The 15,440-nt window shown below is 52.6% G+C and overlaps 1 protein-coding gene across 1 annotated transcript; it reads left to right on the forward strand.

Moving 5' to 3' along the window:
* The first annotated feature begins 1,603 nt into the window (after nt 1-1,603).
* Nucleotides 1,604-7,347, forward strand: SDR39U1 (short chain dehydrogenase/reductase family 39U member 1). The gene is made up of 6 exons (XM_050918024.1): nt 1,604-1,662; nt 2,266-2,372; nt 2,839-2,921; nt 3,845-3,966; nt 4,873-5,016; nt 5,520-7,347. The coding sequence occupies exons 1-6, from the start codon at nt 1,647-1,649 to the stop codon at nt 5,933-5,935; spliced, it is 888 nt and encodes a 295-aa protein (XP_050773981.1). The 5' UTR covers nt 1,604-1,646; the 3' UTR covers nt 5,936-7,347.
* The last annotated feature ends 8,093 nt before the right edge of the window (nt 7,348-15,440 follow it).

Raw genomic sequence — 15,440 nt, forward strand, 5'->3', positions numbered from 1 at the left:
ACCCATCCATCCCTCCTTCAATCCATCCATCCCATACCCACCCCTCCACCCATCTATCCCTCCACCAATCCATCCATCCCATACCCACCCCTCCACTCACCCCTCCCTCCATCAATCCATCCATCCCATATCCACCCCTCCCTCCATCCATCCCTCCACCTATCCATCCATCCCATACCCACCCTCCACCCATCCATCAATCCATCCATCCCATACCCGCCCCTCCATCCATCCATCCCTCCACCGATCCATCCATCCCATACCCCCCTCCATCTACCAATCCATCCATCCCATACCCCCCTCCATCCACCAATCCCTCCATCAATCTATCCATCCCATACACACGCCTCTATCCATCCCATACATTCAAGGTGACCGATGAGAGACGTGAAATATTGGGATGCCGGGGTGTGCGTGCTGGTGGAGCAACAACAACAACAAAAACCAAGAGCCAGCAGCGGAGGAAAAAACAAAAACAAAAGCAAAACAACAACAACAGCAACCAAGAGCCGCCGGAACATAGGAAAAATTGGTGGAGGCTGAGCACCTACCGGCAGATCCATGACCCGCCCCTCCACACCAGCTCACCTCTGCTGCGCCTCCACCTCCCCTGAGCTGGCTGTCATGTCCTGCTTCTCCCTCCTCCCTCCAGCGCTTGCATCGCCATACAGCCGATGAGCACAAGCCTGGGAGGGAGGGGTGAGCAGGAGGAATGTGGGGTGCTTGGGGAAGAGGCAGGGGCAGGGTGGGGGATTTGGGGAGGGATCCAATGGGGTAGGGAGAGGCAGAGCCAGGGTGGGGGGGCACGAACCCCCTCCTCCTGTGTGCCAGAGGGCAAAATATTGGGACAAATTGCATTCCGACTGAACATGGGTCGGGACATGGGACAAACAAGTAAATATCGGGTCAGTCCCTATAAAATCGGGACATCTGGTCACCCTACATACACACCCATCCACCCATCCATCCCGTATTCACCCCTCCATCCATCCCTCCATCCCATACATATCCCTTCATCCACCCATCCAATATCCACCCCTCCATCCATCCCTCCATCGCAATGTACACCCCTTCATCCTATACAGACCTTTCAACTCTCCATCCCATACACATCCCTCCCTCCATCCATCCCTCCATCCTCATACAACCCCCTTCATCCCTCCATGCCATACAAACCCCTCTATCCATGCAGCTACACCTCGCCTGATCCTCGTCCAAAGCCCCCAACCCATTCCAAGACCCCTAGGTCCTCCCAACACTTATTCTTCCCAGACCCCTCCCTGACCCTTCCTGACCCTGCCTCCATGAACCCCTCTTTCCCCTGACCCCTTCACTCTCCCTGTATCTGCCCGACCCCCATCTCCCCAAACCGCCCCTCTACCCTCCAGCTCCCTCTTCCTCTCATCCCTGCCCCCGGGCCCCGCCCTCTGCACTGGCCATGAGGCTCTGAGCCTGGCCACTGGCCGCGAAGGGGTTAACCAGGGGCTGTGTCAATATCCCTGGAATGGGGCGCGGGCCCTTTAAATCCCAGCCGCTCTACTCTCCCCCCTCCCTTTTCTGGCCCGGGAAGCTGCGCATGCGTGTCCTAGCCTGGAGAGCCGCGGGCCGAAGAGTTCGTGCACGCGCATGCGTGCCCCGCGCTGGCCATGCGTGTGCTCGTGGGTGAGTGGCACGCGCTGCAGGAGCTGGTCTGGGGTGTCTTGGTGGCCAGGGACAGTAATTAAGCGGGGGGTTAACTGCAGGGTGTTCCCCAGCGCCTGGGTTTGGGTGTGCATCCGGTTTGGGAGCGGAGCTCCCCGTAGCCGCGGGGAGATGGGGCTGGCACTGAAATCCCCCCTCCCCTCTGCAAGGCTTCCTCACGCACCGCGGCACTGGGGGGCGAAATGGGGCTGGGCTAGTGGGGGGTAGGGTGACCAGATGTCCCGATTTTATGGGGGCAGTCCCGATTTTGGGGTCTTTTTCTTATCTAGGCTCCTGTTGCCCCCCACCCCCTCTCCTGATTTTTCACAGCTGCTCTCTGGTCACCCTAGCAGGCGGCTACGGATCGGGAGTGAGGGGGCGAGAGCCCAGGGCTGAGCTAGCAGGAGGCTGTGGGTTGGGAGTGAGGGGGCGCTGGCAGAACTGGGAGAGCCCAGGGCTGAGCTAGCAGGAGGCTGTGGATCGGGAGTCTGGGGCACCAGAAGAGCTGGGGGGGAGCCCAGGGCTGGGCTGGCAGTGGGTCAGGAGTGACAGGCACCAATGCTTGAAAGTGTCTATCTAAATCAGGTGGTGGGACCGGCTTTGTGGGCGGAGCCTTGACCCAGCTGTTGAGGAGTCGAGGGCACGAGGTGACCCATGTCTCTCGCTGTCCAGGGCCCGACCGGATCAGTTGGGTAGGTGATTGGGGAAGGGAGTGACTCCAATAATATTGGGCTGATGGGGCAGCCACAGAGGTGCAGGGGGTTAGAAACCCACTGGCCGATGGGGAGGTTCACTCTCTGTCCTGGGAATTAGTGCTCAGCCCTAAGAATCCAGGCTGGTCCTAGTGACACCGCTCCAGCCATCCCTACCGTTGTGCCGGGTGACATCAGAGCCATCCACCCTCATAGAATCGTTAGAATATTAGGGTTGGAAGGGACCTCAGGAGATCATCTAGTCCGACCCCCGCTCAAAGCAGGGCCAACCCCAACTAAGTCAGGAAGGAGCTGGCTTAGTGCAGCAGAGCAGAGTGAGATTAACCCAGGGTATGTGTGAGTGAAGGGCTGATCCAGGGGATAAAGGGAGACTAGACTGGCAGGGTTTAGGGGTGAGTGGGGAGATTGAACTGTGTGGAATACCATTTCTTTCCTGTCTCTCCAGGATGAACTGTCCCACTCCGGCCTGCCCCCTTGTGATGCTGCGGTGAACTTGGCTGGTGAGAATGTTCTCAACCCCCTTCGCAGGTGTGTCCGGGGCTTTCGGTGTGCTGGGGAAGAATAATCCCTGTAACCTATGTGGCATCCTTTCAGTGAAGGACAGAAATGGGGATGACTCAGTCTCTCTCTGTTCTCATGTACTACCCATAATGCAGTGGCGGTGGGGCAGGACAGAAAGGTTGTATTCTGCAAATTGGGGATTGAAACATAATTGTCACTAGGAACCTTTCTTCTCAGAGTTCTTGTTTCCAAGGGGAAGCATTAGGAGAGTTCACTAGTGGGCATATAAACTGTGGTGCCCAATGTCCAGCCTTTCTTGTGACACTGATGCCAGCAGCCCTGTCACACCTATGCTAGACACTCACCCAACTGTCTCCCACCAAGTGGAACCAGTGTCTTCCAGACACCGCACTGCCATTTCCAAATACTCCCAGTTTCCCCCTACTCTCCATGGGACAGGGAGCCTTTCCCCACCTACATCTGGGGAGTGTGTGGGGGAGAGGATCCTGCCCTCCCATTGCTCTGGGGCATGGTGATTTGTGTCACTCCTCCAGGGAGTACAGGGGATTGGGTGGCTCTCCTTTAAGTACTGTCAGAGGGGGCTTGATCAGAATGTGAAACTTCCGCTAGGAACCTTTCTCCTCCTGGGCCATTACTTCTGGGGGAAGGTTTAGTGGCATGCACGGTATGGCATAAATACCCTTTTCATAGAATATCAGGGTTGGAAGGGACCTCAGGAGGTCATCTAGTCCAACCCCTGCTCAAAGCAGGGCTAGTCCCCAGGCAGATTTTTACCCCAGTCCCCTAAATGGCCCCCTCAAGGATTGAGCTCACAACCCTGGGTTTAGCAGGCGAATGCTCAAACCACTGAGCTATTGGGCTAGGATTGGCAGAGGAGAATGAGGGTGGAGTGGTTGGGTATGACACCTTTGTGTTCTCTCCCCCTGCAGGTGGGATGATGCCTTTCGCAGGGTTGTGATCGCCAGCCGGGTGGAGACCACCAAGACCTTGGCCAAGGCCATCGCCGAGGCTGAAAGGCCACCCCGCGCCTGGGTCCTCGTCACTGGCGTAGGTATTTATTGTGCATGGTCAGAGTGCAACTCATGCCATCCTGTCCTATGGTATCCCTCTACCAAGTGGAAATAGTCTCTGGGCAATGACAAGGCAGAGTGTAGCCTCTGGAGGTTACTGCTGAGGGGACAGCAGAAATAGTCCCCCAGATGCAGCACAACCTCCCATAACAGCATTGTGTCCTTCCACCACGGAGAGAAAATAGTCCCCGCGGTGCGTCATCCTTGCACAGCCTTCGCTGGCACTGGTGTGCTTCCGCCACTTAGAGAAAATAGTCCCCAATCATGAGAGGACAGATCACAGCACTTTGTGGAACGAGTGTGCTTCCACCATTGCACAGAGAGAGAAAAATAGGTCCTAGGTAGCGCACACATTGCACAAAACATATTCTTCCGCCACTGAGGGGATATATAGTCGTCCGTCCCCCTCCAGTGCAAGATAAAGTGCAGCTCTGTGTGTTACTGGTGGTCTTCCACCACTAGGGAGAACGGAAAATTGGCCTGGGGTGCAGCACAGTCTTCCATGACACATTATGATCCTTCTGTGTGGGGGGTAGGGGTGAGGGGGGAATAGTCCCTTCTCTTGTTCCTCAAGGACAAAGCACAATCTCTGGTGACACTGATGTTCTTCCACCATTGGGAAGAGATGGAAAAATAGTTCCCTGGCTAAACACAGCCTCCTGTGAAACTGTCCTTCTGCCACCGAGAGAGAAGAAAATTTGCGTTGTAAGAGAATGGAGCCCAGCCTCCTGTGACATCAATGCGCTTCTGCCATTGGAGTGAGAGGGGAAAATAGTCAGGTTCCTCCCCGTTGCCAGGTGCAGTTGCTACAGGAGAGGGAGGGATATTTGAGGGGGAGAGCTATGCGCACTGGCTGGCACTACAGTTCCTTACCCATTGCCCGGCAGGGTATTACCGCCCAAGCCCCACGGCCGAGTACACCGAGGAGAGTCCCGGTGGTGACTTCGACTTCTTCTCGCGCCTGGTGAGCGCCTGGGAGGCAGCAGCTAAAATCCCCGGGGACGGCACGCGCCAGGCGGTGGTAAGATCCGGTGAGTTGGGGCATGGGGCCTTTCTCCTCTAGGGACGCCAGATGCTATCCGGCCTCATGGCGGAGACTGGCTGGCTCAGGGGGGCAGGGCATGGGGCCTTTCCCCTCTAGGGATTACCAGCTCCCATCTGACCTCAGGGCAGGGATTGGCTGGCTCAGGAGGGTTGGGAATGGGATATGGGGCCTTTCCCCTCTAGGGGACGCTGGCTCCCATCTGGCCCCAGGGCAGGGACTGGCTGGCTCGGGGGGGGTGGGGAATGGAGCATGGGGTCTTTCCCTTCCAGGGGATGCTGGCCCCAATGCTGGCCTGGGCTGGGAGACTGTGGCTGCCTTGGGGGGGAGGGGGCGGCTGACTGGCTTGAGGGGGGCAGGGAATGGGGCATGGACCCTTTCCCCTTGAGGAGACACTGGCCCCAAGGCTGGCTTGGACTGGGAGACTGGCTAGCTTGAGGAGGAGGGCCTGGCTGGCTCCGGGGTCTCTCTCTGACTTTCCTCTTCCTGCAGGTGTGGTGCTGGGGAAGGGTGGAGGTGCCATCTCCCAGATGCTCTGGCCGTTCCGGCTGGGCCTGGGGGGCCCTGTGGGCTCCGGCCTCCAGCCCTTCCCATGGATCCACGTCCGGGACCTGGCCGGTGTTGTGTGCCATGCCCTGGAGACGGAGGGTGTCCGCGGGGTTCTCAATGGGGTCTCCCCAGCCTCATCTGGGACCTCCAACGCCGACTTCACCCGGGAGCTGGGCTCAGCCCTGGGGCGCCCGGCCCTGCTGCCCCTGCCCGGCTGGGCAGTGCGGGGTGTCTTCGGGGCTGAGCGGTCTGTCATGCTGCTGGAAGGCCAGCGAGTGGCACCGAAACGCACGCTGGAGAGTGGCTACTGCTTTGTGTACCCCGACCTGCCCTCTGCCCTGCAGGACATCGTGTCTTGAGCAGCTGAGGGGGGCTGATCCCGGTGCCCCATGGATGCCTCTGTTTTGGGGGATCACACAACCCAGCTCTGAGCATTCTGGCTGTCTTAGCCTGAACTTTGTGGAGTCATTCATGAGCCGCCCCCCCCCCCACACACACACACACAAACCCTACTCTCCAGCCTCTTGCTGGGGCTTACCCTGTTCTTAGCCTCCCCAGCCCCCTACTCCCTTCTGAGCCCCTCCAGAAATCCTCCCTCCCAGTCCTTTGGGGAGCGGGGGCGTGCCCTACTGTGACCCCTCCTGCCCCACCCCCATCCGTGCTGTGCTGACAGTGTGTTCAGGCTGTTTCCAAGCTCCTGGCCCTTTATGGAGCTGGGGTTTTGCCGCACAGGCTACTGGGAATTGTAGTTTTTGGCTGCAGGCCCCCCCTCCCTATACAGCCTTGTCTAGTTTGCAGTAAACTACTGGTGAGTCAGTTACTGCTGTTTGGGGAAGGGGGTGGGGTGTCACTTGGTCAATGGTGGTGCTAGGGCTGAGGGGGGATTCAGAGGCTGCACTGTGCTCATACAGTCAGTGCTGTCCCCACTGCCTGCAGCTCCCAATACAATGAGAGAGACCAGGCAAGGAATGGGAGCCAGGTGTCCAGGAGGATAGTGCAGCGTACTCATCCTTAGTGGGGGTCTGACAGGTTGTAGGGCAGGGAAGGAGAGTGAGGAGTCTGGGATGGCTATGCAGGGTGCTTACGCTGATGGGGCTCTGCAGGTCCCAGCACAAAGATGGGAACAGGATCCAGGAGGGCAGTGCAGTGCCTTCACTGCTAGGGGGTCCCACAGTTCTTAGGGGAGGGATGGGGAAGGTGCCTGGGAACAACTATTGTGCTCGTGTACAAGCTGAGAGGGCTGAGTCAAGTGGAGACTAGAGCTGGTTGGGCTCTGGAGACCAGACAGTAGCCTGGCCTGGGATGTGGGTCTGGGTCCCCCAGCATGGGGCAGTGTAGATTATTCCTGTGTGGGCATAACTGGCTCCATGCATGCGGTTGTACCCGTGTAACTGTAGAGGTGAAATTGCCTCTCTGATCCAAATAATTACACTGCTACCGACTCTGGCTGTAGTCCTGGCCTTCACCCCTCAGAAAACAATGGCAAAGGACTCCTGGAATGCTGCCTGTGTAAAATACACGTGTTGATGTGTTGCTTTGGAAGACCTTGGCTGACACCTCTTTGAACTGTCCCCTGGGGTCTCTCACTGTCCCTTATGTGTTTCACTTTGCTTTTCGTGATGGAAATTTCTGCCGGCATCATTGTTTTGTGGAAATTTTATATTCCACAAATCCCAATTGTCCAGCAGGAAACCCTGGTTCAAATTTTTTCCTCGCTGTCTTAATGCAACAGTAAGCCATGGGGTAAATAATTAAAGGCTCAGTTACTGCAGACAGGCTGTGTTCTCCTCTAGATCTCTGTGCAAACATTCCCCCTGACAAACTGCTACTCCACTGTGCATCAAGGGGACTGTGCATATGTAGTCCTGAGTTTATCTCCCAGCCCTTGGGCTGTAATTAGACATAGTCTGTCTCTTTTTGACTTTAGAAGAGAGCCAAAGCTCAAGGTCTTGCCATTTGTTTCCATGAGGGGTATTTTCTGGGATGCACTCTAGTTTATTTCCAAAGATGATACATCAAGTCCTGTTTCCCTGAACACAGCTGCAGACAGTGCTTCCGTTTGCTGGTCCAAACCCAGCCTTTCCAGCTGGCACTTCTGTTACTGTCTGCTTGGCCTTCTCTCCTCCCCTTCTCCCTCATGCACAGGTAAAACCTGTGTCACCAAGCAAAGCCCTAGCCCCTGCCTTAGCTATCATGACCTGGGATATCCATTGATCCACTTCTGCTCTAGCTTTTCCATGGGCCTGTGATTGAATGCTACTGCTGCTGTTTCAGCCACCCAGCTGCAATGGCTTCTTTACATTGATCTTGCATGAAAGGGACCGGTACTGCCCCACCCATCACTACAAGGTTTAATAATGGGACGATCAAGGTGCTAGAGGAGCACTCAAGGAAGACAAGGCTGTTGCAGAGAAACTAAATGAATTTTTTGCATCAGTCTTTACTGTAGAGGATGTGAGGGAGAGTCCAACAACTAAGCTGTTCTTTTTAGGTGACAGATCTGAGGAACTGTCCCAGATTGAGGTGTCATTAGAGGAGGTTTTGGAACAAATTCATAAACTAAAGAGTAATAAGTCACCAGGACCAGAAGGGATTCACCCAAGAGTTCTGAAGGAATTCAGATATGAAATCTTAGAACTACTAACTATGGTATCTAACAAATCACTTAAATCAGCCAGACCTGATGACTGGAGGATAGCTAATGTAACACTGATTTTTTTTTAAAAAAAGTCTCCAGAGGCGATCCTGGCAGTTATGGGTCAGTAAGGCCGACTTCGGTACCAGACAAATTGGTTGCAACTATAGGAAAAGATAGAATTATCACATAAAGAGATTAACATGATTTGTTGGGGAAGAATCAGCACTGGTTTTAGTAAAGGGAAATCATGCCTCACCAATCTACAAGAATTCTTCGGCAGGGGTCAACAAGCATGTGGACAAGGGGGACCTAATGAATACAATGTCCTTGGAATTTCGGAAAGCCTTTGACAAAGTCACTCACAAAAGGCTCTTAAGCAAAGTAAGCAGTCATGGGATAAGATGGAAGGTCCTCTCATGGATCGGTAACTGGTTAAAAGATAGAAAACAAAGGGTAGAACTAAATGGTCAGTTCTCAGACTGGAGAGCGGTAAATAATGGTGACCCCAGGGACCTGTATCGGGACCAATCCTAGTCAACATATTCATAAATGATCTGGGAAAGGGTAAACAGTGAGGTGGCAAAGTGTTAAGATGATACAAAATTGCAAGGTAGTTAAGTCCAAAGAAGATGGCGAAGAATTGCAAAGGGCTCTCACAAAATTGAGTGACTAGGCAGGAAAATGGTAGATGAAATGGACACTGGAAAACATCCAGAGGTGAAAGTAAGCCAGTCCGGTCCGGTCTGGCATACTGGCAAGAGCCAGTACACCATGCTGGACTGCACCGGCTTCTGCAGCGGAGATTTAAAGGGATCTGGGCTCCCCACCGCAGCGGGCCGCCAAGAGCCCTTTGAATCCCACCCGTGGCTCCGGCAGCTGGGCTGGGGCCAGGATTTAAAGGGCTCAGAGCTCCTCACCCCTGAGCCCTGGGGGCTCCTAGCCACCTCTGCAGCTGGGAGCCCTGGGTTGATTTAAAGGCCTTGGGGCTCCCAGCCACAGCCGGTGCCCCAGGGCCTTTAAATCTTGAGAGGTCCTGCCTCTTCCGGATGAGGCCACGCCCCCCATCAGTACTTCAGCAGTATCGGTAAGTCCTGCAAGTTACTTTCACCCCTAAAACATCCCAATTATACATATAAAATGATGGGGTCTAAATTAGCTGTTACCACTCAAGAAAGAGATCTTGGAGTCATTGTGAATAGTTCTCTGAAAACATCCACTCAGTGTGCAGTGGGAGTCAAGAAAGCAAACAGAATGTTTGGGATTATTAAGAAAGGAATAGATAAGACAGAAAGTATCATAATCATGGAAATAGGACTGGAAAGGACTTCGGGAGATCTTTTAGTCCAGTCCCTGCACTCAAGGCAGAACTAAGTATTACGTATAATCCCAGTATATTAATCCATGATATACCCTCACCTTGAATACTGCATGCAGTTCTAGTCATCCCATCTCAAAAAATAGATGGGAAATGAAAAATGTGCAGAGAAGGGCAGCAAAAATGATTAGGGGTATGGAACAGCTTTCATAAGGAGAGATTTTAAAAGACTGCAATAGTTCAGGATGACTAGGGGTGGAGATATGATAGAAGTCTATTAAATTGAGAATGACATGGAGAAAGTGAATAAGGAAGAGGTATTTACCCCTTCTTATAACACAAGTATAATACAAAGAGACCCTGAAGCATGGGGCCTGGTACAAGGCCTGAGGCCTGAACTAAAGCCAGGCCCTGTTATGAAGCACAGACCTTCTTGCAAGATCACAAACATGGCAAGAACAGGGCTGGCATTGCGAACACACACACACACGCACACACACACACTCCTAGGTTCTAAGCATTCCTGTAAACACATTCCAGAAGGGTGGTACCAGAATACCCAGATACAAAGTTATGGTGTAAACACATGCCCCAAGGATAATACAGTGACACACTGACCCCTCTTAAAGATAAGATCAGGCTGACTGGGTGATGGATAAAGATGTTTTGCTCAAACCAGTAGGTACAAGGAAAAGGGTGGTAACATAATCACGTTGGGGGTCAATACATATCTTGTTTGTTTCAGGGTATAAAGAGGGGTCACGGGGGTGTCTGTCCAGCCTAGAGGGGGAGGAAAGTCCCACTGCTCACTGAGCTGGTCCACTGTAAAACGGATACATGTATTAGTGTACTACGGGGCACTTATACCATGTTTTTTTGGCAATAAACCTGGCTGGACACCTTTGCCACTGCACTGAGTCTGTAGTCTCCTTGGGCAGCTTGATCAGAGGCTGCTGTACAGGCTACCTGGGAAGAGCCTGTGCAGTGCGCAGAGAGAACAGACACACAGACAACAAAAAGAATTAGGGGTCACCCTGCTAAATTGTCAGTAGGTTTAAAACAAGTAAATGAGAGTATATCTTCACACAATGCACAGTCAACCTGTGGAACTCCTTGCCAGAGGATGTTGTGAAGGCCGAGAGTATAACAGAGTTCAAAAAAGAATTATTTAAGTTCGTTGAGGATAGGTCCATCAATGGCTATTAGCCAAGATGGTCAGGGATGCAGGCTCATGCTCTGGGTGTCCCTAGCCTCAGACTGCCAGAAGCTGGGATTGGATGGCAGGGGATGGATCACTCAATAAATGCCATGTTCTGTTCATTCCCTCTGGGGCACCTGGCATTGGCCAGCATTGGAAGAGAGAATATTGGGCTACATGGACCTTTGGTGGGACCCCATATGACTGTTATGCAGGGCTGCCCGGGGGGTGGGGGGCAAGTGGGGCTATTTGCCCCAGGCCCTGGGCTCTGCAGGTGTCCCCATGAGAAAGTTGGAGGCTCTCCTCTGCCTCTGCCTTCCCCCATCCCGCCGTGCCTCAGTGCACCGCATCCAGGAGCGGCCCAGGACAGAGCTAAAGCGGTGTGGCTCCAGCGGGTCCTGAGCTCCTCACGCTCAGAGCCGCATGGTAAGAGGGCAGGGCTGCGAGGTGTGGCGGGAGCTCAGGTCCCATGGACCCACGCCACTGCAGCGCTGTCCAGAGCTGCTCCTGGACATGCTGCACTGAGACTCCGGAAGATGGGAGGGGTGGGGGTAAGAGGCATGGTAAGGGGGCCAGAGCTGGGGGGGTTGGATAAGGGGCAGGGAGTCCCAGGGACAGTCAGGGGACAGAAAGGGGGCAGAGGATCAGTGGGGGCAGTCAGGGCATGGGGAATGGGGAGGGGGTTGGATCATGAGCATTCTGGGGGTCTGTCGGGACTTGGCAGGGGGGTGGATAGGGGTTGGGGCAGTGAGGACAGGTAGTGGGGGGGCTTGTGGGGGGGTGGGGTCCTGGGGGAGTGGTTGGGGAGGTCTTGGGGGGCAGTCAGGGCACAAGGAGCAGGATGGGTGGGAAATTCTGAGGGGAGCAGTTGGGGGTCAGGAAGTGGGTCGGGGTTGAATAAGGGGCAGGGCCAGGCTGTTTGGGGAGGCACAGCCTTCCCTACCCTAAAGCTCATTCAGCAGTTTGAGGCTTGCAGACAGCTATTTAACACAAAGAGCCAAGCTGTTATCTTTTCCCTCAGGGCTACCATCCCTTTCACTTCTCAAATGCCAAATTATAGTCTACATTTAATTTCAGTGCCATAGGGAGATTCATGTCAGGGGAGGGTAGCTTCATTTAAAATTAGCCACTTTAGATTAACAGTGATAGAGCCAAGAGAGCCATGGGGGAAGGATCACATGAGAAGAGCAATATCCTACACCACCTACCTCCTTCCCAACCCTACCAAGGGAGTCCCCCCCCCTTGCATTCCCTGAGGCTCCAGCGGGATTAATTCAGTGGCTCTCAAACTTTTGTACAGGTGACCCTTTTCACATAGCAAACCTCTGAGTGTGACCCTCCCTTAAATATATAAAAAATGTTTTAAATTTATAACACTATTATAAATGCTGGAGGCAAAGCAGGGTTTGAGATGGAGGCTGACAGCTCACGACCCCTAGTAATAACCTTGTGACCCCGAGGGGTCCCGACCCCCAGTTTGAGACCCCTGGGTTAATTTAATTTTAGCACCCTGTGTCCATTCACATGCATGTGCTATTTTGAGCATTTCAGTTTTCACAACATAGGCTCATCCCAGATTCTGGAACAAGCTCAAATGCTCAGTTCATGGAGTATGTACATAAGCTATACTAAAGACAAACCCACAGTAAGTGTCTCCAGTTTGTGAGGGAACCCATGGAGCCAGTCTCTAGGAAACAGATAAATGCATGGAGGTTAAGTCCATTAATGGCTATTAGCCAGGATGGGTAAGGAATGGTGTCCCTAGCCTCTCTCAGAGGGCGGAGATGGATGGCAGGAGAGAGATCACTTGATCATTATCTGTTAGGTTCATTCCATCTGGGGTACCTGGCATTGGCCACTGTTGGTAATCAGGATACTGGGCTGGTTGGACCTTTGGTCTGATCCAGTATGGTCATTCTTATGTTCTTATGTTCTAAGCTAAATGAACCCAAAGTTATGGAGACAGCTATGAGTCAAGGAAGCCAGCAGAGTATCAGAAGCCTGGAAAAATCTCTGACTGGATGCGCTCAGGTGTTTGGTCACAAGCTGAAGTGGTTCAAAAGTTAAGGATTTTTTTAAGCAGAATTTTTTATTGCTTCTTTAAACAATCAAACACAGCAAGCAGCAAATATTTGGCCACACACTTCTGAAACCCCAAACCATATTCAGGTTTTGGCAGACTAGTTTCAGCTTTTCAATTAAAAAAAAACAACAAATTTTGAAGGAAAGCAGACATTGTCCATGTTTTTTTTCTGCTTTTTAAAAACCCCTAGTTTTCGATCCAAAAAAAAGTTTTGACGGAAAATATTTGTGCAACTCTTTTAATGAGCTTTAGTGCCTTTCAGCACTAGCTAATGCTGAGAGCCAGTGATACCTTGTAAAAGTGACTTGAAAAGAAGTTTTTTCAAAACTGGGTTTGTGCCGAGATGCGGAAGGTTTTTAAATGTTTATTTTTCCCAGGGCTGGTGGGGGGGAGGGCAAGTGGAGCAATTTGCCCCAGGTCCCACAGGAACCCCCATGAGAATATAGTTTTCTATAGTATTGCAACTTTTTTTTTTATGGAAGGAGCTCCTGAAATTGCTTTGCCCCAGGCCCCCTGAATCCTCCGGGTGGCCCTGCTGTTATGTTCTTACCCCTGTTCCCATCAAGGCGCTAGTTTCAAATGAACAGGGAACTAGGAGGCAACATTTCCCTGGTGCCTCTACCAGTCTGGACCTAAAAACAATGGAACATTGCCTTTTCACTTAAACTGAAAATAACTGAACTCCTGACCCCCTTCCTCCAAAGTGCTGAGGATAGCATTTGGGGCGCAGGGAGATAAAGTGGTGGGGAAAGATCATGCTTTGGAAAGCCATATGGCAACAGCTGTGTAACATCTGAAGCTCAGCACAACTGGTCTGGTATTTCCAGTTTTTGGTGCCTGAGTTACCGGAAGACTTTCCCCTCTAGGGGACGCTGGCTCTAATCTGGCCCCTGGGCAGGGGCTGGCTAGCTGAGGGGAGCAGGGAGTGGGATAAGCACTCTAGGGAGTGCTGGTTCCTGTGCAGCCCCTGGGTGGGGGCTAGCTGGCTATGAGGGGTGGGGAATGGGACACAGGGTATTTTTCCTCTAGTAGGCACTAGCTCCCATTTGGCCCCAGGGCAGGGGGCTCTCTCGTTCAGGGGTGGGGGATGGGGAATGTGACATGGGGTCTATCCCCTCTAGCGGGCGCCGGCTCTCATCCTGTCCAAGGGCAGGGACTTTCTAGTTCAGGGGGCTGGGGAATGGGACATGGGGCCTTACCCTTCTAGGGGGTGCTGGCTCTGATCCACCCTCAGGCAGAGGGCTGGCTGGCTTGGGGTGCTGAGACTGGGACACAGGGCCTTTCATAGAATCATAGAATATTAGAGTTGAAAGAGACCTCAGGAGGTCATCTAGTCCAACCCCCTGCTCAAAGCAGGACCAACACCAACTAAATCATCCCAGCCAGGGCTTTGTCAAGCCTGACCTTGAAAACCTCTAAGGAAGGAGATTCCACCACCTCCCTAGGGAACCCATTCCAGTGCTTCACTGTCCTCCTGGTGAAATAGCATTTCCTAATATCGAATCTACACTTCCCCCACTGCAACTTGAGACCATTGCTTCTTGTTCTGTCATCTGCCACTACTGAGAACAGCCGAACTCCATCCTCTTTGGAGTCCCCTTTCAGGTAGTTGAAAGCAGCTATCAAATCCCCGCTCATTCGCTTCTGCAGACTAAATAACCCCAGTTCCTCAGCCTTTCCTCATAACTCATGTGCCCCAGCCCCCTAATAATTTTTGTTGCCCTCTGCTGGACTCCTCAAATTGTCCACCTCCGTTCTGTAGTGGGGGGACCAAAACTGTCAACAATGCTCCAGATGTGGCCTCACCAGTGCCAAATAGAGGGGAATAATCACTTCCCTCAATCTGCTGGCAATGTTCCTACTAATACAGCCCAATATGCCATTGGCCTTCTTGGCAACAAGGGCACAGTGCTGACCCATATCCAGCTTCTTGTCCGTTGTAATCCCCAGGTCCTTTTCTGCAGAATGGCTGCTTAGCCAGTCGGTCCCCAGCCTGTAGCGATGCCTGGGATTCTTCCTTCCTAAGTGCAGAACTCGGCACTTGTTCTTGTTGAAACTCCATCAGATTTCTTTTGGCCCAATCCTCTAATTTGTCTAGATCACTCTGGACCCGATCCCTACCCTCCAGTATATCTACCTCTCCCCCCAGCTTAGTGTCATCTGCGAACTTGCTGAAGGTGCAATCTATCCCATCATCCAGATCATTAATAAAGATATTGAACAAAACCGGCCCCAGGACCAACCCCTGGGACAATCCGCTTGATACCAGCTGCCAACTAGACATTGAGCTGTTGATCACTACCTGTTGAGCCCAACAATCTGGACAGCTTTCTATCCACCTTATAGTCCATTCATCCAATCTATACTTTTTTAACTTACTGGCAAGAATACTTTGAGAGACCACATCAAAAGCTTTGCTAAAGTTAAGAAAAATCACATCCACTACTTTCCCCATATCCACAGAGCCAGTTATCTCATCATAGAAGGCAGTCAGGTTGGTGAGGCATGATTTGCCCTTTGTGAACCCATGCTGATTCCCCTCTACAGTAGCTTGATGCTGCTGTCACTATTCCAAGAGATAATTTCTGCCCCTCCCCAGCTTTCCTGCTGACGTGAGCTGCGGGTTACAC

The sequence above is a fragment of the Gopherus flavomarginatus genome, chromosome 11, assembly GCF_025201925.1.
Source record: "Gopherus flavomarginatus isolate rGopFla2 chromosome 11, rGopFla2.mat.asm, whole genome shotgun sequence".
Classification (NCBI taxonomy): Eukaryota; Metazoa; Chordata; order Testudines; family Testudinidae; genus Gopherus; species Gopherus flavomarginatus.